The 20,821-nt window shown below is 43.9% G+C and overlaps 1 protein-coding gene across 3 annotated transcripts in view; it reads left to right on the forward strand.

Moving 5' to 3' along the window:
• The window catches only part of rcor2 (REST corepressor 2), a 32,518-nt gene extending 12,199 nt beyond the window's left edge, over nucleotides 1-20,319 (forward strand). Inside the window, exons 3-13 of one of the 3 annotated variants that reach the window (XM_048619753.1) lie at nucleotides 264-320; nucleotides 1,559-1,639; nucleotides 2,855-2,907; nucleotides 4,282-4,443; nucleotides 8,193-8,317; nucleotides 8,764-8,836; nucleotides 11,973-12,191; nucleotides 12,853-12,930; nucleotides 13,751-13,808; nucleotides 14,345-14,589; nucleotides 14,830-20,319. In XM_048619753.1, the coding sequence (XP_048475710.1) occupies nucleotides 264-320; nucleotides 1,559-1,639; nucleotides 2,855-2,907; nucleotides 4,282-4,443; nucleotides 8,193-8,317; nucleotides 8,764-8,836; nucleotides 11,973-12,191; nucleotides 12,853-12,930; nucleotides 13,751-13,808; nucleotides 14,345-14,589; nucleotides 14,830-15,171 (1,493 nt within the window). In that variant the 3' untranslated portion in view covers nucleotides 15,172-20,319. The remainder of the gene's footprint in view (nucleotides 1-263; nucleotides 321-1,558; nucleotides 1,640-2,854; nucleotides 2,908-4,281; nucleotides 4,444-8,192; nucleotides 8,318-8,763; nucleotides 8,837-11,972; nucleotides 12,192-12,852; nucleotides 12,931-13,750; nucleotides 13,809-14,344; nucleotides 14,590-14,829) is intronic. The other 2 variants (XM_048619754.1, XM_048619755.1) reach the window with 2 other exon arrangements.
• The last annotated feature ends 502 nt before the right edge of the window (nucleotides 20,320-20,821 follow it).

A 20,821-nucleotide genomic window follows, 5' to 3' on the forward strand; every position in this document is an offset into this window, starting at 1 on the left:
TGATGCTGACTGCCTGTCACAGGGCCCTCAGTGATGCTGACTGCCTGTCACAGGGCCCTCACCTCACCCGCTCCCCTCAGTGATGCTGACTGCATGTCTCCAAGTCTCACTTTGCTATCTCCTCTCCATATGTTTGATTGTCATTGGGTGAAATCCCACAGTTTTACCCCTTTTCATAGCTTCAACGCCACCCCCCACTCAAAATTGCCTATGCCCTATTTAACTTTGATTTTTTAACTTTGTGTCCTTTTTTTCTACTTTAGACAGTATGATCCGGGTTGGATCCGATTACCAGGCTGTTGTTCCAGAATGTCATCCAGGTACGATTTCCATCTGTAAACTGGCCATGCGTACATTGGTCTTGAGGTGTACATGACACTTGCTATAATGAGTAACTTGTATGAAACAAAAGCTGCAAAGAAGTGACAATATACAGATTAGGGAGACATTTCTGCCTTTCCCTGTTTACCTAGTTGTTGTACACCTGCAGTGCAGGTTTGTCGGGACAAGATGATTGTCATATATGTATGGGAAAATCCAACTCCAGACATTTTATCTGGTGGTTAGGAAAATCCATTAAAAAGGCTAATGTGAGGAGCATGTGGAGAACAAATGGGGAGAAAGTTTACTTAAAGTTCTAGTTAGATCACATCTGGACTACTGCATTCAGCGCTGTGCCACAGGAAAGATAAATTGCACAGGATGAATCCAGGACTAAAACACAGTCGGTTGATGGGGGCAACATGTTTGTGGCTTTAACACGGCTTTCTGTTGTTGAGTACCCACACAGTTTACAGCATTCACTGGGATAAATTCTAAGAACATGTGATTAGACGATTATGGGTAATCTGATTGAAAAGGTTTAAGATAATTAAAGGGTCAGTCAGGTAGTTAAAGAGAAACGTTGCTGTTTGGTGGGGGAATGCAGAACAAGGGGGCAGACGTTTAAAATTAGAGCTAGGCTGTTGAAAGTGGAAATCTACATCATTGTCCCAAAGTGCTGATGAGGCTGTGTGTAATCAGTTGAGGATTTGAAAACTGAGATTAGTAGGTTTTTTTTGGTGTTAACAATGTTGTGAGTTATAGAATAGGCAAGCAGATAAAATTAGGATACAGGTCACCGTGATTTCATTGATAAGTGGATCAGGACAGATCTCCACCGATTCCTAAGAGGAAATTATCCAGAGGAGGGAACTGCAGACACAAAGCAGTACATTATGTTCAATCAGAACACAGAGCTCCCCCTGTAACACCAAATGCTCAGAAGTTAACCTCTCACATATACTGAGGTGGCCTCCCCTCTCCTTCTGGAATCCACTAAAATAGCCTTTAAAAAGTTTCAGCTACATAGAGGGTAACAGTGTTAATGTTACAGAAATCTCATTAGTTAAATACGCAGACCCATAAATAAACTGATATGGAAAGCTTAAGAATAGAGAATTCTCAAGGCAAAAACATAGCTTAGGCAACCATGTGATAATTTTCCTTATTCTCCAGCAGCATGTGTAAATGAGTTCCCATTTTACTTATAGCTGAACTTCCATTTGTGTTTTTACAGACAGTGCTTCCCGTTTCAGTGAGAAGGATACAAAAGGCATGTTGGTATGGTCTCCCAACCACAACATTTCTGATGCAAAACGTAAGTGTTGTCGGTAAGATCTCGATTCCAATACCGAAAATTCAGCTTCCCTGAATCTGATCTAAGGTAGAAATGAAGAACCTCAGTTTCGTTATTGACATTCTTCGGAAGTGAAGAATGGCAAACAACTTTTTTCATTCATTCGTGGAATGTGGATTTCACTAGCTAGGCTAGTATTTTTTGCCCATTCCTAATTGCCCTAGAAAAGGTGATGGTGAGCTATTGCAGTTTTCAACTGTTGCAGTTTTTGAGGTGTCAGGGCACCCACAGTGCTATTATGGTTGGATATCCAAGATTTGAGCCAATGACCATGAAGGCACAGTGTTCGTTCCAAATCAGGATAGTGTGTGGCTTGGAGAGGATCTTGCAGCTGATTGTGGCCCCATGTATCTGCTGCTCATCTTTCTGGCTGGTAGAAGTCATGGGTTCAGAAAGTGCTGTTTGTTGAAGGAGCCTTGATGAGTTAATACAGATGATGCACGGTGAGACAGTGCTTCCACTGTGCATCGATGATGAAAGGCGTGAAAGTTATTGATGTTAGATGGTGTATCAATCAGCATTCCCTCTAACTTCCTTACTAGTTGTATGGGCCTCTGAAGATCGTATGTGGCAGCGACTTCCAAAAGTGAAAGTCAGTGCTGTGATTGACATACACAGAACACTGGAGCAGCTGCGTGCACTGCTTAGAGGGGACGTTGGTGCCAGTCAAAGAAGCAGTGAATAGGCCAGTCACAGAGAGAGAGAGAGAAAGAAGTGAAGGGTTGGCCAGTTGGGAGAGAGAGAGAGAGAGAGCACTGCAATTGGTATACTAATTGCTGAGAGAGAGGGGCAATGGGTAGGCCAGTTGCAGAGAGAGAGAGAGGAAAAGGAAGAGAGGTGATGGGAAGGCCAGTCACAGAGAGGGAGGGATGATGGGTAAGCCAGTCACAGAGAGAGAGGGAGACAGCCAAAGAGCTAATCAGAGAGAGATAGAAAGCCGATAGACCAGTTGCAGAGAAAGACAACTATTAAAGGGACCAGTTAAAGAAAGAGCTAGCAAATTGACTAATCTTGGTGAACCAAAATGGAGTAATTTTCAAGCCTGTCCCTAGTATGATACTGCTAAATATTAGAATGCTGTCCAAAGCCTGAATTTTTCTTTTAGGCAGTTCTCTTTTTCACTGATGGAACAATCCCAATTTTGTGTACTTTTCTAACCCTACATCTTTCTTTCAGTTGACGAATATATCGCCATGGCCAAGGAGAAGCATGGGTACAACATAGAACAGGTATGGTTAAGATTTCACTCATTTACTGGAGTGAGTCATAGCCTGGAATCTAATTAAGGGGTGAGGTTCTGGGTGAGGAGGTAGGGTTACATTAAAAAATTCATGCTCAGGGGTGTGTTGCAAATTGGAATCAAATTGAGGGGTTTGGGGGGGTGGGCTTATGTATAGAAGGAAGATATCTGGGATTGAGTTATGGACTGTAATCTAATCGAGGGATTTAGTTGTGGGAAGTTAGTGTAAGAGGACAGAAAGTTTTGACGATAGATTGCATGGATCGTAGTTTTGATGGACTGGAGTGTATCTGAAACAATTGGGGTGATGGGTAGAGAGCTTGGATGAAGTGAGGAGAGATGATCATAAACAAGCTGATGTGCAGCATGCTAATATATCTCTGTCTCCAACTTTCACTGTTGCCCATCTCATTCCCTCCTTCACTCTTTCCTGCTTTGTCCCTCCCTGTCTGCCCCCCTCCCCCACTCACAAAAGGGCTCCCTCTCTTTCCATCCCCGCCCACACCCTCTCTGTCCCTGCATGCGGCCTCTGTTGTCCCCCCACCCACACTCTGTCTGTCTGGCCAGTTCACACAGAGCCGTAAAGTATTACAGCATGAAAAGAGGCCTTTAAGCCCATGTCTGCATTGGTCATCAAGCACCTATCTACACTAATCGCCCTTCCCAGTACTTGGCCGATAAACTTGTATGCTGTGGCATTTTGAGTGTTCATCTAAATATTATTTAAATGTTGTGATGGTCCCTCATCTCCCACCTTTGAGGCAGAGAGTTCCAGATATTGGGTGAAAAAATTCTCCATAAATACCCTCTAAACCCAGTGCCCCTTATCTTGCATTTTTGGTCCCTGGTAATTGCCTCTTCTACTAAGGAGAAAAGGGTATTGCCATTACTTTATATTACTGTTGACCTCAATTAGCAGCCTCCTTAGCTTTCTCTGCTCCAAGGCAATCAACCCCTGCCTGTGTTGTTTATTTTCATACCTGAAAATGTCCAGCCCAGGCAGCATTCTGGTGAATCTACCCTGTACCCTCTCTAGTGCAATCATGTCCTTCCTGTAGTGTGGTGAACAGAACTGTGCACAATACTTTAGCTCTGGCCTAACTAATATTCTATACAGCTCCACCATAACCTCGTAGCTCTTGTATTCTGCCTTGTCTAATAAAGAAAAGTGTCCCATAGGCTGCCTTAACTACTTAATCTACATGTTCTGTTGCCTTCAAAAATCTGTGGACATGCGCATCAAGGTTCCTCTGTACTACCCAGGGCCCTGCCATTTACTATGTGCTCCATTGCCTTGATAATCCTCCCAAGATGCATCATTAAAAGCTTTCTGCTGATCTCATCCTTCTCTTTCTCCACCCAGGCACTGGGAATGCTCTTGTGGCATAAGCATGATGTCGATAAATCGCTCGCTGACTTGGCCAATTTCACTCCTTTCCCGGATGAATGGACTGTGGAAGATAAAGTGCTGTTTGAACAGGCCTTTAGTTTCCATGGGAAGAGCTTCCAGCGCATCCAGCAAATGGTGAGAATGTTCGTGATGGATCCTGGCTGCTGTTGTACCCAATCAGGGTGCGAATGTTGCATGACGAAAAATTCACATGTCCCCCCAGTGATGTGATATGGGTCAGGATTGTTTCACTGGGTATAGTGAGAATATGAACATGATAGGAGGGCATCTAGCCTCAGCTGCTCATTTCCCCAGCCACTCAGGAGTTGAACTGAGTGTTGCTTTATTCAGATAGACTTCTGATAGAGAGTGTGGTCACTGTGACAGTTGATACTGAGTTGTGATGACGTAGTGACATTGTCACTGGACTAGCAATCCAGAGACCCATGCTAAAAGTCCTGGGGCCATACTCCTCCACAGAAAGTATTTGAATTCAATTAATAAATTTGCAATGGAACATCTAATTTTGACAATATAACCACTGTTGGTTTGTTGTAAAATCCTACCTGATTCTTGAATGTCCTTTTGGGGAGGGATATCCTCATCTGGTCTTGCCTGCACATTACTGTAGACCCACAGCAATGTGGTTGACTCCTAAGTGTCAGCTGTAATGACTTAACAAGCCACTCAGTTGTATTTAACAATTTCAACGTCCGATAAAAGGAAGGAAACCAGATGAGCTACCCGTTATTGATCAGAGTACCAGATATGACAGTTTCACTGAAAGGCCCTGTTAGTCCTGGGAAATCTGTACAACAGACTAGTCAAACAATATCCTTCTCATAGAATAATATCTTAGAGACAATGTCCCAGACACCACCATCACCATTCCAAGGTATGTCCTGCCCACCAAAGATGGTAGAACGGTGGTATACAGTCAAGAGGGAGTTTTCCTGGGAGTCCTCATCATTGACTGTGGACCTCAATTCTCATGATGTCAGATGAAATATGGGCAAGGAAACTCATGCCAAGGTCGAATGTGAATACGGAAGCTGCCGTGTTGCCATCTACTGCCCTGTCTCAGCAAATGAAGAGCTGGTTCTTCCTTAAACATCACTTGGAGGGCACACTGAGAGTTACAAGGGCACAGAATGTAATCTGGGTGTGGGTTTCCATCTCCTCCACCAAGAATGTCTCAGTGGTACCACTACTGGCAGAGCCAGTAGAGTCCTAAAGGACGTAGCTGCTAGACTGACTTTGTGTCAGATGTTGAGGGAACCAACAAGAGTGGAAAATGTATGTCACCTCTTCCACAGCAATTTATTTGGAGCACATGTCCGTGACCGTATCAGTTGCATTGACCACGATGAGTGAAATACCATCTTCATATTGTCCAGCTTGTGCTATTGCAGTACCAACATGCTGAATGAGATTTCAAATAGATGTAACAACTCAAGACTGGGCATTTGTGTGGTGCTGTGGGCCACTGACAGAAGTAGAATTGTTCTCGCCCACAATCTGTGACCTCATGGCCTAGAATATCCCCTCACCCTGCCATTATCACCCAAGCAAGGGGTAAAGTCTGGTTCAGTGTAGAGTACAGGAAGGCATGCAGCACCAGGCATACCTAAAAATGAGATGTAAGCCTGATGAAGTTACAACACAGGTCCACTTGCATGCCAAACAGTGTAACCAGCATGGATTAGATAAAGCTATGTGACCCCACAAACAATGGATCAGCTCTGAAGTCCTTCCACTTTCAGTCTTGAATAATGATGGGTGTCTAAATGATTCACTGGAGAAGGAGGTTCCATAAATATCCCTATACTTGGTGATAGAGTCATAGAGGTGTACGGCAAGGAAGCGGGCCCTTCGGTCCAACTTGCCCAAGCTGCCCAGTTCTCACAATTTAAACTAGTCCCATTTGCCTGCATTTGGTCCATATCCCTCCACACCTATTTCATTCATGTATCTGTCCAAATGTTTCTTAAATAATGAAATTGTATTCAGTTCCGCCACTACCTCTGGCAGTCCGTTCCAGACATTTCACCACCCTCTGTGTGAAATAATTGCCCCTCTTTTTTATCTCTTCCCTCTCACCTTAAACCTATGCCCTCCAGTTTTAGACCCCCTCTTTCACACATCCACACACACCCACCCCCAGGGTTAAGCTGTCCGCTATCTACCTTATCTATGTCTCTCATGATTTTATATACCTCTATAAGGTCACCCCTCAGTCTCCTACGCTCCAAACGAAAAAGTTCCAGCCTATCCAACCTCTGTTTATAACTCAAACCTTCCAGTCCAGGTAGCATTCTAGTAAATCTTTTCTGTATTCTTTCTAGTTTATTAATATCCTTTCTAAAGTCGGGTGACCAAAACTGCAGCCAATTCTCCAAATGTGGCATCTTGTACAGCTGCAATAAGACGTCCCAACTCCTATACTTAATGCTGTGACTGATGAAAGCAAACGTGCCAAAAGCCTTCTTTGCCACCCTGACTACCTGTGACTCCATTTTCAAGGAATTATGAACCTGTACTCCTAGATCTCTTTGTCCTACAGCACTCCCCAGGGCCCTTCTATTTACTGTGTAAGTCCTGCCCTGGTTTGACCCACCAAAATGCAACACTTTGCATTTATCTAAATTAAACTTCATCTGCCATTCCTCAGCCAACTGACCTAGTTGATCAAGATCTCTCTGTACTCCCAGATCACCTTCTTCACTGTCCACTACACCACCATTCTTGGTGTCATCTGCAAACTTACTAACCATACCCAAAGTACATACCATAACCAAATTCTCATCTAAATCATTTATATAAATGACAATAACAGTGGACTCAGCACTGATCCCTGTGGCACACCGCTGGTCACAGGCTTCCAGTTTGAAAAACAACCTTCTACCACTACCCTCTGTTTTCAACCATCAAGCCAATTTTGTATGCAATTGGCTAGCTCTCTCTCTGGATCCCATGAGATTTAGCCTTACTCAACAACCTACCATGCAGTACTTTGTCAAAGGATGGGGAGCACATAAGTTCAAAAGATGGGGTTGAAGAATTTGCATCGAACTTCAGCCTGAAAAGCCAAATGAATTATGCATCTTGGCCTGTCCCTGAAGTCCTGAGAATCTCAGATGCATGTCTTCAGCCAATTCAGTTAACTCCACATAATATTAAGAAACAGCTGATTCCACTGCATACTGCAAAGGCTCTGAGTCCTGGCAAGTAGGAAGTAACATCTGCTCTATGCAAGTGCCAGGCAATGACCATCTCTAACGAGAGAGAATCTAACAGTTGTGTTGTATATTTATTACATTACCACTGCTGAACCCCCCAATGGAAATCTACCATTGTCTTGAAACTGAACTGGATCCACTGTATAAATACTGTGGCTACATTGTCAGAAGTGAGACGGATTACTCACCACTTGCCTGACTGGATGTGTAAAAACTTCACACCATCCAGGATAAAGCAGTCTACTTGAGTGGTAACCCATCCACCATCTTTCACATTCATTTTATTGACCAGCATTGTGAATCTACTTACATTACACAAGAATGCAGTGGTTTAAGATAACCGCTCATCACCAGCTTCTCTAGGGCAGTTAGGATGAGCAATAAATGCTGCCCTAGCTCGCTATACCCACATCTCACATGAGTAAAAAACATTATAATGGAGAGTGTGTGTGAGAAGAACATCCTTCATTGGATGTGAAGCAATTTGAGATGTCCTGAAGTAACAAAAGGCATTGGAGTAATGCATGTTTTTGTTTTATTTACAATCACTGGAGGCTTGGGACAGCAAGGCTGATTCTGGCAGAATTTGATGGTGGTTTTTGATGAATAATGCAGTGTGTCAGTGATACCCTCCTTTTCTTATAGTTACCAGACAAACTCATCTCCAGCCTGGTGAAATACTACTACTCCTGGAAGAAGACCCGAACTCGAACAAGTGTGATGGATCGACAAGCTCGCAAGCTGGTGCACAAGAAGGAGCGGGAAGACAGGTCTGTGAATTGTTCTTGCATGTCACCATTACCCACCCACCCCCTGCAAAAAAAAAATCCAAAGTACTATCTGGACAACTTTGAATATGATGGCAGTTTCTTGCTCAGTGTTGTCACGTAGCTATAACCCGCAGATAGCATGACATAGCAATCCAGCCTGAGCCTATCCTCCGATGGATATACTTTCCATCAGGAGGTTCTCTTGGCTGCTGACAGAGGAAAACAAACTGGGGACCTCTGTGATTCAGTTAAACCCATCCTTTCACCAGCTGGGCTCGAGAAATAAAAACACTTTTGGACAAGCAGGACATGTGGCTCCATTCATGAATCTCAGACGAAGAAAGTGAACCCCCGTTTCTGAAAATCAGCCAAGAACTGAAAGCTATTTCAGTCCCTGCTTTATCTCTAAAACTTTTCATTTTATGTGTTTTTCTTCTGTGTTGTAGTAATGATGAGGCAGAAGAAGTGACAGTGCAGATTGCAGACGACAGTGATTATGAGCCTGATGTCAAGAGGGAGGTAAGGTTTCTTTTTTCTTCTTCACACTCTGTACAGGGTAACCATCGACAATAAGTTGCACCCTTTGTGTTCAGATTGTCCAGTGTTCTCAACTGAATGGTTTAACTCATTGCTCAGTTTTTGGATTTGTCCTGAATTAGAGTGCTATCTAATGCTGAAATATCCATGGGATTCCTATCCTTACCCCTTGCTAAAGTTCATCGCCATTCAGTAATTTTCCGAAGTGGCTGTTCCACTTGATCTTGGGGTATGGTCTTGGCTTTGGAGCAGGAGGAGGCTATTCAGCCCTTTAAACTTTTACTGCCATTCCTGCTGATTGGTTTTGCTGTACATCCTTTCATCCCTTATCCAATCGAAACCTATCTGCTACTATTTTGAAAGTTTCGATTGACCCCCAGCAGCAACAGCTTTTCGGATGAAAGTGTTGCAGACGTTTGAAGTGCTTTCTGACATCACTAGCTGATTAACGTGGCTGGGATTTTAAGTTTCTGTTTACTTGTTATGGATCACAGGAAATACCTTCTGTCAGTGCCATCAAAAGCTTTAAGCATCCTAAACAGAGGGAAAGCATGTTAGAATGATATTGTCAGTGAATTCAGAGGCCTGGCTACTTATAAAGGCAGAGGGTCAAATCCCATCATGGCAGATGGTGAAATTGAAATTTAATTAATCTGGAATTGAAAACTAGACTTAGTAACTTAGAAACAAGTACTGGTGGAACTATATGGAATTGTTGTTAAAAGAAAAAAATGTCTGCTTCATTAATGTCCTTTAGGGAAGCAATTCTGTCCTTATCCAGTCTGGCCTACATGTGACTCCAGACCTGTAGCAATGTGTTTGACTCTTAACTGTCTGAAATGTCCCAACAAGGCACACAGTTCTAGGGGTAATTGGGGATGAGCAACCTTGCCAGTGACCCACACATCCCATGAAAGAACAAGTAACACAGAAACAACTCATTGAGATCACCCCTTAATCTCCTTTACATGGGGGAATACAAGGGTCAGTTTTTGTATCTAGTCCCCATAGCTTAACCTTCTAGTGAATCTGTGCTACACTCTTCCAAGGCCAACATTTCCCACCTGAGGGGTCAGAACTGAACTCAGTTACTCCAGATGGGAGTCAAAGCAGAGCTCTTTATAAACTGCACAAAAGCAGAATGCTCAGGATGCTACAAATCTTAGAAACAGAAAATGTAAGAGAACTCAGCAAGTCAAAAAGCATGTTTCAAGTCAGTTTTTCAGAACAAAGAACGCTGCTCCGACATGTGACCTGCGAAAAGTTAGAAATGTAGTAAATGAAAAATAGTGTTGTGGTTGGGAAACAGAAGGAAAGGTCTGCAATCATGTCAGTAGGCATGTATTGGGGGCAGGAAAGACGAAATGACAAAAGGTTATGTACACATTGTTTGGCTGAAGGAAGGGGGATTATAGACACAATGAAATTAAAAGATATGTCTATAGTATGTGTGAATGCCAGGTCCCTGAATAACTGCTGTCTGAAAAAAAATTGAAAAGTGAACAAGAGAGGGCAAGAAAAATAACAAATATAACTTGTAACTGGTCACCTGGTTGGACAGAATGTGAGTATTTCTGAAAAAAGACACACTTTGTCAAAGCTCTTGCATTCATTTGGACAATTCACAAAGAGTATGAAAGAAAAGGTAAAGCAACATTTATACTGTATCGGGGAGAGTGCAGACTGGTTTAACTTTGATAGAGACGTATCCATGGATCATGCATCAGGCAGATGTTGACTGGTAGTTAACATCCAAGCTTTGTTTAAAATTATACTAGGCAGGTTGACTCTGATTGCTCAAGGCACCGCCGTGAGAAATGCACCAGAGTACGGCTATCACCTATTTTGTTGAGTTTGACCAATTACAATAGGTTCTTTCCGTTTGCAACCGTTTGCAAAGAAACGGTAAATTAATGTATGTAGCTTGTATATAGAAGTGTGCCACAATGCAAGCCTGGCTGACAGTCCTGATTTGATTGTCAGTGTAATTCTTAGCACAATCTGGTTTATTTAGCAAATGTGGTCCAATTGTTTTTCAGCATCACTCAAATGTAACTTTGACAAGCCTTCAGGGTAAAGGCCTCCTCAAGATAAAGGTTCAATCCATCTTGCTTGTACCTGTCCACTATATCTCCAATATTTCTGCTTTTATTTCTAGTTTCTTGGCATTTAAGTATTTGGGTGAATGGGGGTAGGGGTTGCAACAACAGTAATGCAATTTGTACAGGTTTTGGTGACCGCTTTGCAGAACACCTACACTCGGTTCGCACTAAACAACTGCACCTCCCAGTCGCGAACCATTTCAACTCCCCCTCCTATTCCGCAGACGACATGTCCAACCTGGGCCTCCTGCAGTTTGCCACAACGATGCTACCCGAAGGTTGCAGGAACAGCAACTCATATTCCGCTTGGGAACCCTGCAGCCCAATGGTATCAACGTGGACTTCACAAGCTTCAAAATCTCCCCTCCCCCTACCGCATCCCAAAACCAGCCCAGCTCGTCCCCGCCTCCCTAAACTGTCCTTCCTCCCACCTATCCTCTCCTCCCACCTCAAGCCCCACCCCCATCTCCTACCTACTAACCTCATCCCGCCCCCTTGACCTGTCCGTCCTCCCTGGACTGACCTATCTCCTCCCCAGCTCCCCACCTACACTCACCTTTACTGGCTCCATCCCCGCCTCTTTGACCTGTCTGTCTCCTCTCCACCTATCTTCTCCTCTATCCATCTTCTATCCGCCTCCCCCTCTCTCCCTATTTATTTCAGAACCCCCTTCCCCTCCCCCATTTCTGAAGAAGGGTCTAGGCCCGTAACATCGGCTTTCCTGCTCCTCTGATGCTGCTTGGCCTGCTGTGTTCATCCAGCTCTACACCTTGTTATCTCAGATTCTCAAGTATCTGCAGTTCCTACTATCTTTGGAAATGTCTATCATGAATAGCATAGTGATTGCAACAGTTCAAGAAGGTGCTCATAATCATTTCGGGCCTGCAAAGCACGGTAGGATTACTATAGGTGAATTAAAAGAGAAAGTTATGGCAAGATATTTAAAAAACTGAGTGACTCAGAACAAAACTTATTTTAAATATTGCTTGTGATTCTCCCTCTTCCCCTCCCCATAGCGCTCCGGGGAACAGAAACCCACAAATGGCAAATCAGTGTCAGTGAAGAGAGAGTCGCAGAGCATCCAGTATCGCCATCATCCGCCACGCTCAAAGAGACGGCCACCTAAGGATATGTACCTCAGCCAAGATGAGGTTGCTGGAGTCTCTGCTAACCCCAATGCTGCCACCATCTCTCTTCGACAGTTGGACTCACAGCTCATCTCCATCAAGCGTCAGGTGATGTACAGGGGAAATGCGAGGTCTGGAATTTGGGGAGGGGGGTGGAGTAGAATGATGGCGCAGTATATTAACTGGACCAGCAGTGATTTAAATCCTGACCTTCCATCTCTGAAGTCAAAGACACACGAAAAGCGAAAGGATTTGATTTTTCTGCTGTTTAGAATCCAATGTTGCATTGAGTTGGAGAAAACTGTCTGGCTGCCGACACCCCATCCCGTGAACCCTCCAGCAAGAATGATTCATTATTTAGTAATTTAAGTTACAAGATGGCAGAGAGGCAAAATTTAAAAAATCATGCTGGTAACAGTAGAGAGTACCCTATTAAATGCCTGGTTGATCTGCCTTGGGTGTATTTGATGGGCCAAGTATACAGGGAATTTTAGTCTGTATCTCATCCTGTCCTGTGCCTGTCATAGAGTCATAGTCCTGGGAGTGTTTGATGGGTACATTGTAGAGGGAACTTTACTCTGTGTCAACCCTGTACTGTCCCTGTCATGGAAGTACTTGATGGGTAAAGGATGAAATTTAATGAATTTCTATGGAAGACGGGATTGGGAGGTACGGCAGAAACTAGATAACTGGGATCACTTAGGGAAAGAAGCAGTTAATGAATTATTGCCGAAGATGTAAATGTTTTTGTCTCCCTCCTGTGCCATAGGTTCAGACAATAAAACAGATAAACAGCTCATTAAAGCAAACACTGGATGGGGGGATCGATAAACTGCGACCACCAGAGGTATGAGTGTCATATGACTAACCCTCCCTTCTGTGGTGTATTGCCTTTACCCTCCAGTGCCTGCATTACTACAGTGATAATGTGTTGGTGTTATTCAGACATTTTAGAGATTGGTTCAGTCTGAGCTGAGTTGCACAGGTTTTGTGATACTGGTTTGATGAAGGAGTATTGGCTCTTGGAACACTAATTTCAACTGCTCCTCGAATAGTAAGAATATTTACTGATCAGATCTCATACAATCAAAAAAGTGCTGAAGCAGAAAACAGACCATTTGGCCCATCCTATTGTGCTGGATTTCTAATCTCCACTAGTGGCCTTCTAATCCAAGGTGACTTCCCAGTCGAGGAGAGTCAGCACTGGGGTGCGTCGCACTGTCGGAGGGTCAGGGATAAAGCAGTGCTGTATTATCAGAGAGTCAGTAGTGAGGGAGCACTGCACTGTTATCTGGCCTGCCCTTTCTGGTTCATGTTTTAAATATTTCCATGGCTGCTGTCTGAAAGAGCAGCGAAGTGCTCTCCCAAAGTCCTGGGACCAATTTTTCTTCCTCGACCAACATCACCAAAATAAAGTGCTGATTGTTTTGTCATTCATGTGTAGGATCTTGCTGCGTGCAAAACTGGTTTCCTCCAATACAACAGTGACTACATTTCACAAAGTCCTTCATCGACTGTAATGTGTTTTGGGATGTCCAGTATTTCTGATAGTCCACTGGAGAAATGGGACTTTGTTTATTTTTTTGAGCTGACATCATGACATGTACTAGTGTAGTTTGTTTTAAATATACTTTGTGTTATAATTCTCTCGTTCTCCGTCTCCACAGTCCAATTTGAAGCTCAACTCTCGCTGGACGACCGAGGAGCAGCTCCTGGCTGTTCAAGGTATCCACACATCTTTGTGAATACTGCAGGCTCCACCGCTGTGCTTCTCCACCCTCCTTTATTTTGGTTGATAGCATGTTATTTCCTGAGTAGCTCCATTCTGGCACAAGTGATCTCATTCAGTCCGAGGCTGTAGAGTCTCTCCTCAACTAGGCAGAGTCCGCTCATGCACTAGATGGTGCTTGACTTGACCTGTCAAATCAGAAAGACGCTGGTGTTTTAAACTCTGGCTCTCTGTCTCTCTTTCTCTGTCTCCCCTGCAGTCACTTCCCGATCCAAGCCTTGTTGAATGAAGCTATGTTGAGATGCTGTGGGGAGTGAGGGAGGTGGAATAAATTCAAACTTGTGTACTCTATATCAACTGGACGTGGGCACCAATCATCTCATTGTCTCAGTGACAAAGAATGGGGAGGGGGCTTGGAGTATGAGGAACGCTGTGTGTCTCTGTGTCTCTGTTTCGGATAGCATGTTGGAAGATGGAAATTCCCCAACTCCACACCAAAGGAAAAAAAATCCCAAAATGTTTCTGTGTTCAGGAATTCGTAAATATGGGCGGAATTTCCAGGCCATTGCAGAAGTGATCGGGAACAAGACACTGACCCAGGTGAAGACCTTCTTTATCAGTTACCGTCGCCGTTTCAACCTGGAGGAGATTCTGCAGGAATGGGAGGCAGAGCAGGAGGTGCAGGGCAATGCTGGCACTCTGTCGGGACTGGACGATGGTGGTGCCTGCAACCCATCACTAGCTAGCAGCGAAGAGGAGGCAGAAGAGGAGGCCGAGGTACATGAGTAACATGCTGCCCTGTTGTGAGGGATGGGATGGAAGTGTTTGTCTTTGAGTTGGAGAGGGCATTAGGCTACTGGTTACATTTGAATAAATCAGGAGTTGAGTTTGCAGGAGTGTGGGGTGGGATCAGCTGGCTGAGTTCTGTCGGTTTGTGTATTTGGATCAAGTTTTGTGTCCATTCACAATGATCATTAACCCCTGCCTCCCCCACCCCTTCTCCTTCTCTTTCCGTAGGTCCAAGTGACGCCCGTGCTTGCTGCCCCAGCTCCGCCCACTCCGACCCCTGCTGCCGCCCCAGTGACCCCAGCGACCCTCTCACAGCCTCCGCCGCTGCTCAGACCGAGCCTGCCTGCAGCCCCTGCCCTCCACAGGCAGCCACCTCCCCTACAGCAGGGCCGCTTCCTCCTGTCCCGGCCTCCACTCAACCAACCACCTCCTCCACTGATCCGGCCTGCAGTTGCACTGCCCCCAGGAGCTCGACAGAACCCACGGCCCATCCTGTCTTCGGTTAGCTCGCAGCACCTCCCCTCCCTCATCGGTATCCAGCTTGAATCACCATCATCCTCTGCACACTGAGTTCCACCCAAGACCACAAGCATCGTAACTACGATCGACCATGGCCCTGGGTGTCACAGCTGTGATCAACAAAGATGCAAGCATCTTAGCTACGATCAACAAAGACTGTAAGCATCGTACCTACAACCAGTGAAGTCATAAACATTGTAGATGAGATCAACTAACTTAAAGAGCATTGTAGCTGCAATCAGTGAAAACCAGGACTGCAAGCATCGTAGCTACAATCAACAACAAAACAGAGTTTTAAGGCTTTTTTTTGTTCATTAATTTCAAAGCTTTAGTTTTTAAAAAGAAAAGTAAGGTTTTAACTTTCTGGTGCTTTGTCAACATTTGGGAGATCTGACCTCCCGAATCTGTAACACTACAAAGCAGTGATCTGCTTACCTCTATTCACCCTGAGAAGGATTAAATCAAGATCACCTTGTATTTTGGGAATGTGTGTGTGGGGGTCAGTCCTGGTTCCCAGGAGGTGAGAAGGGGATCAGTTCTTGAACCCCAGGACGGGAAAGGGGAAATCAGTCTGAAGCCTGGGATGGGAGAAGAAAGTGAATCCTGGACCCAAGGATTGGAGATAGAGGTCAGTCCTGGATCCCAGCATCAGAGGTAGAGGGGTTCACTCATCACCTTAGTGGAAGAGAGGAGCAAGTGGATCTCAGGAGGAGACAGATATATTTGGGGGTGGGAAGAGAAGAATGTCTGTCCTGGACGAGACCCTGGAGATGAGAGAGAAGTCAGTCCTGGATCTTGGGATGGTTTGGGGGAAAGGGGGTCAGTCTAATTGGCCATTTTCAGTTCTATATTAACTGGAGCCGACCCAGAAGTGTTTATTGTCCAATTAAATAGGATTGTCTTTGAGACTCCCAGTGGACATTATCAAGTGGACATTATTCTGGTCCCTCCAGTCCCTTCTCTCCTGTTCCCACTCTGTTCACTTGCTGTTTTGAATCTTCCGTATCCTTCCGGTTCTTGGATGGCTAGAAGATTTCTAGAATGCTGTCCTTGTCTGCTTGAGGGAGAAGCTGTCTGTCCATCCTTTAGGACCAGGTGGCTGAAGATGATGGAATAACTAAAAGTGAAGACTAATATTTCCTTTGTGAAACCTGAAAAGGGACCTTATGTTGATTGACTGAGTCTTGGGTGGTGAGGAAGAGTGTTGGTGAGTTAATAAGCAGATAGCTGAAGGATGGGTGGGTAAGGGGAGACACAGTCTGTATTCCACATGACTGCAGTACTTGAACAATGTTGGAGTGTTCTTCATTCGTATACATGATAGCCAAAAGCAAGATGTAAGAGTGTGTTGCTGTCCTTAAGTGGCACTCCTATTGCTGCAGCATCATCTAACTGCAGCCTTGAGACTGAGCCCTGCTCCATTGGTTCAGAATGACCTAAGAAGAGTTGAGGTCCTGATCACCGTTTATTTTACTTGATTTCTTTTAAAATATGAATTAGTGTTAAAAACATAAACTGAGCTTTTCTCTTGTATGGACAAAATCTCAGTGTGAGAACATTAGTCAATGGGGAGGAAGGTTGGTGAATGTGACAGATATTGATTGGAGAGGTGTGATGAGATCAGAGATCTTAGAGAGTCCATGGGATGAAGGTTTACTTGAGCAATGTTGAGTTTTCCTACAATTCTGACTCTCAGAAGAATCCATTCCAGCCCATCATGTCAAAAGCTCTTTTAAAAAATGTATCTCAATTTTTCCACTTTCCCTTCAGTTTCCCCACAGCCTTGCAAGCATTTCCCTTCCACCTTTTTATTGCATTTAGGTGGCACGGTGGCACAGTCCAAATACGTACAGGTTAAGTGGATTGGCCATGCTAAATTGTCCATCGTGTCCAGGGATGTGCAGACTGGGTGGATTAGCCATAGGACATGCAGGGTTACAGGGACAGGGTTTGGGGAGGGGTGTTCTGGGTGGATGCTGTTCGGAGGGTTGGTGTGGACTCGATGGGTCGAATGGCCTGCTTCCACACTGTAGGTATTCCATCAAATCTATGAATTTATTTTGACATTTCTTGTTGAATCTGCCTCCACTGCCCTTGCAGGATGCACATTGTAGATCGTAACAACTTGCTGTGTCACAAAATTCCTCATCGCCTCTCTAGTTCTTTTCAAATCTGTGTACCTCTGGCTTCTGACTGTTCCTGTCACTGGGAATCATTTCTTTTTATTCTTGTTGAAGTTGTTTAATTTTGTATTGCACCAAAGAAGTGAAGGCTGAGAGATTCTCTCCTCCTCCATCTCTTTGTCTCATGTCATTGCAAGAATTGCTTTATTTTCCTGATCTCAGCTACTCTGAATAACTTTAAGATGAGAAAACTGTTCTCCAGAAGTATTACCTATCCAGCTACCACCTTGCTAGCTTGAGCTAAGAGTGGTGACTGCTCCCTGAGCTACTCATCCTCAGCTACACTCAAGGCACTTATCAGGGAAGAGGGCATAATGGTCACATCACTTTCTTCCTCTCTGATGGTCACCAATCTTCTCGCCTTATTCCCTCCTGCATCCCTGTCTCCCTCCTCAGCCACTCCACAGCCATAGCACCCAGCTACAACTCGGAGTAACCATTTCCAGTGTGGGTCCTATACTTTCCATTAATTTAGAAGGAGCTTTGATTGCTGTAGCAATTGTCATCACCTCGGAAACTCCCATCACAAGTGCTTTCCAGCCAATGAAGTGTAGTTACTGCTGTAATGTAAACAGGGGGCGTTTTACACATGGTGGTGAGATAAATGAGCAGATATGGTTTTTCAATTAAGAGAGGGGTCAGTGTTCACTGACCTCAGGAAGGGTTTACACTCACAGCTGTTCTGACCTTGCTTCAGTGCAGTGTATCCTCTCAAAAGCCTTGCAGATGCTTTTCGATTTTGCTGGGATGCTAACCTGACCCCTGAAGAGCTGCCCCTCCCAGCACCACACCGCCACCACCACCACTACCACGAATCCAAAACTAGGAGTCAACTAGAACTATTGGATAATGTGTTTAATATCAACTTGGAGCTGATGTGCAGGTTTTAAGATCTGGTTTATGGTGTTAGCAAATCCCAATGACACAGTGGCAGCAGCACCTGGTTGTGTCAGCTCACTTTGAGCTCCCTATCTCCAGAGTACTGATATGTATGAGGGTAATTTCATTAATTGTTTCAAATATGTTAGCTTTTATTACAGATGACCAGCCAGAGTCACTAGGCAGTAGGCCAAGGGTCTGTCTGTTCGTTTGCAGGAACCCAAATGCTGCTTGTCTCAGATCACCTGTACATAAACAGGTTACAGCATCTGAGGCCTGGAGCTGTGACTTTACCTATTGGTGGCCTACGGCAATCGACTGTGCTCATTTTGCTGTGTCAGGGTCACTCCACAGCACTTGTTTCATGTCTCTGCTCCGAGTGAACGGATTTGCAGGAAAGGGAGTAGGGACAAGCACCATGTATTATTTCCTGCAAAACTATGTCGTATATGAGACAAAATGTCCAGCATGCACCAAGACTGAATGGAAACCATTGAGTTCCTTGAAGGAATCTCTTGTGAAGGTTAAATGTATAATGATTTGGTTCTGGAGCTTTTGGAAATTTAGTGAGGTTGTGGATAGACACTTTCTCTTGCTGTTATTCATCCAGAATTCCGTTGCGACCTTGTGTGTTCTGGGGTTAGGATGGTGGTGCTACTGAAACTTTCTTCTTCCTCCACAAATGTGAGTGTTCTACAGACTGATGCTGGTTCCCTCATGGTGACTTCCCATTGTGATTTGGCTATTTTGAAATTAGAGCATCCTTTACCATTACAGCCACAAATCTTCTTTGGATTCACAGGTTTACAAATCTGATTCTGACGTAAGGTGTTCCTGTGTTAGTCAATTCTGTAAGCAATCGGATTGCCTTTTTTAAATGTTGTCTTTATTATCAGATTGGGGTGTATAATAATGACATCACTTTTATGCAGATTGGTGTCTGTCTTTTACACATACCCTTTTGTCTATTACCACAATAAGTTCACACAGAGTTAATAAGACTTCTTGGAGTCACTTATCTTCTTTATTTAATAGGTGAATGTAGGAGGTAATGCCGATTATCAGATTTGCTTGGTTCAGTCAATACAACTTGGCTGTGTATGATTATAAAGAAAGCATGCCAGCCCACTTTGATGCCTTAGTGAAATAGAGCAACTACACTTCATTTGACAGTCCAAAGTAGGATCCTGTCTTGTGGGTTCCTATCTCTGTTATTTACCTGACTCCCTATTTCCCCCACACTTCTTGTCTCTCATCTCGAAAGCCAGTCTTTTTCCAACCGTTCTGCCACCCTGTAGATGGTAAAGAGCAGCAATTTGGGTTTTTCTGCACTTACTGAAAGATGTTCTCTGATTTTCTGAATAAGCTAATGAATTACCTGCTGAGTTAGATTAATGCTTAGCATTTTAACCAGATTCTTTGTGGGGAAAACTGGTCAAAAAATTGTGATAAATATGCCATGTGAATGAGAGATGGACTGGAGTTAAAACATTTGCTGTTACCTTTTTCCTCGGCCCCATTTTGAGCCTTGCAGAACTTGGCAGTGTAGCAATATTGTCGCTAATACAAATACCTCAATGGCCAGTACTCCAGGGAACCAGCATGAGGGAAATCAACATTTTAATGTTGCATTCGTATAGATTTCAAAATTGAATGTGTGTGAAATAGCTGAACTGCAAAACCATTAATGGACAGCTCTCACACTTTGTACCCTAGACTAGCAGGATTCTGTCAATTAAATACCTACTAGAACTTTTTTAGGTATATGTTTTTCTGGGATGGCCGCTCTCAGACCTCAGTCAGTGCTCGTGTCTGCTGTGGACAACTGTTTCAGTATTAGCTACCTGTATGTTCTGTTGTGTTTTTATGAAGAGTATTTGTTTTTGTGTGTGTGCGCGCGCGCGCGCGCGTGTGTATGTGTGTATGTGTGTGTGCGCGTACCCGCGCATGCATATTTTTAAAATATCATTTGACAATTTCTTAACTTATTTTTGGTGTTTTACAAAAAAGTTTTTTTTTTTTTAGTGAGTTTGGTATACTTCTTCCCTGCGGAGTCAGTTCAGAATTTCCAAGTGTTCAGCAATGGAAATTATGAATTATGGGATTTCAATAAAATATTTTACTAGTCACTGACTTAGACTTGTGTTGTTTATTTGGTTTGTGGTTAGCTTGACCCTACACTCTTGTACCTCAGGACATCTAATGAAGTACTTTTTGGAACTGTAGTCACTGTTGTAGTGTCCTAAACGCAGCAGCTGGTTTGCACAGAGCAAGATCCCATAAACATTGTGATAATAACCACAATGTATTTCAGGAATATTGAAATTTTTTTTTTTGAGAACTGTGGGATCCAGCCAAGTGAGACCAATTTTTCCTGATAATGTACATGAAAGTACTCAGCCATCAATTATGGGTTTGACCCATGGACTCATTGCATTTTTCACACCCTTCCAATGGTAAATGTCAAATTTCAATGTGTATTTACGTTTTCTTGATTTAATGCTCTGCTAACAGTGCTTTTCGTGATGCAGAGAATCCTGTGGTCGGAACACCGAGCGCAAGGATTTTGCTGCTTCAAAGAGCCTGTCACTAGCCTATGGTTCTGGGAATGATGCCAAGGCTGATCTCAATTCATTCTC

This window comes from Rhincodon typus, chromosome 43 (genome assembly GCF_021869965.1).
Source record: "Rhincodon typus isolate 14 chromosome 43, sRhiTyp1.1, whole genome shotgun sequence".
In the NCBI taxonomy this organism is placed as follows: domain Eukaryota; kingdom Metazoa; phylum Chordata; class Chondrichthyes; order Orectolobiformes; family Rhincodontidae; genus Rhincodon; species Rhincodon typus.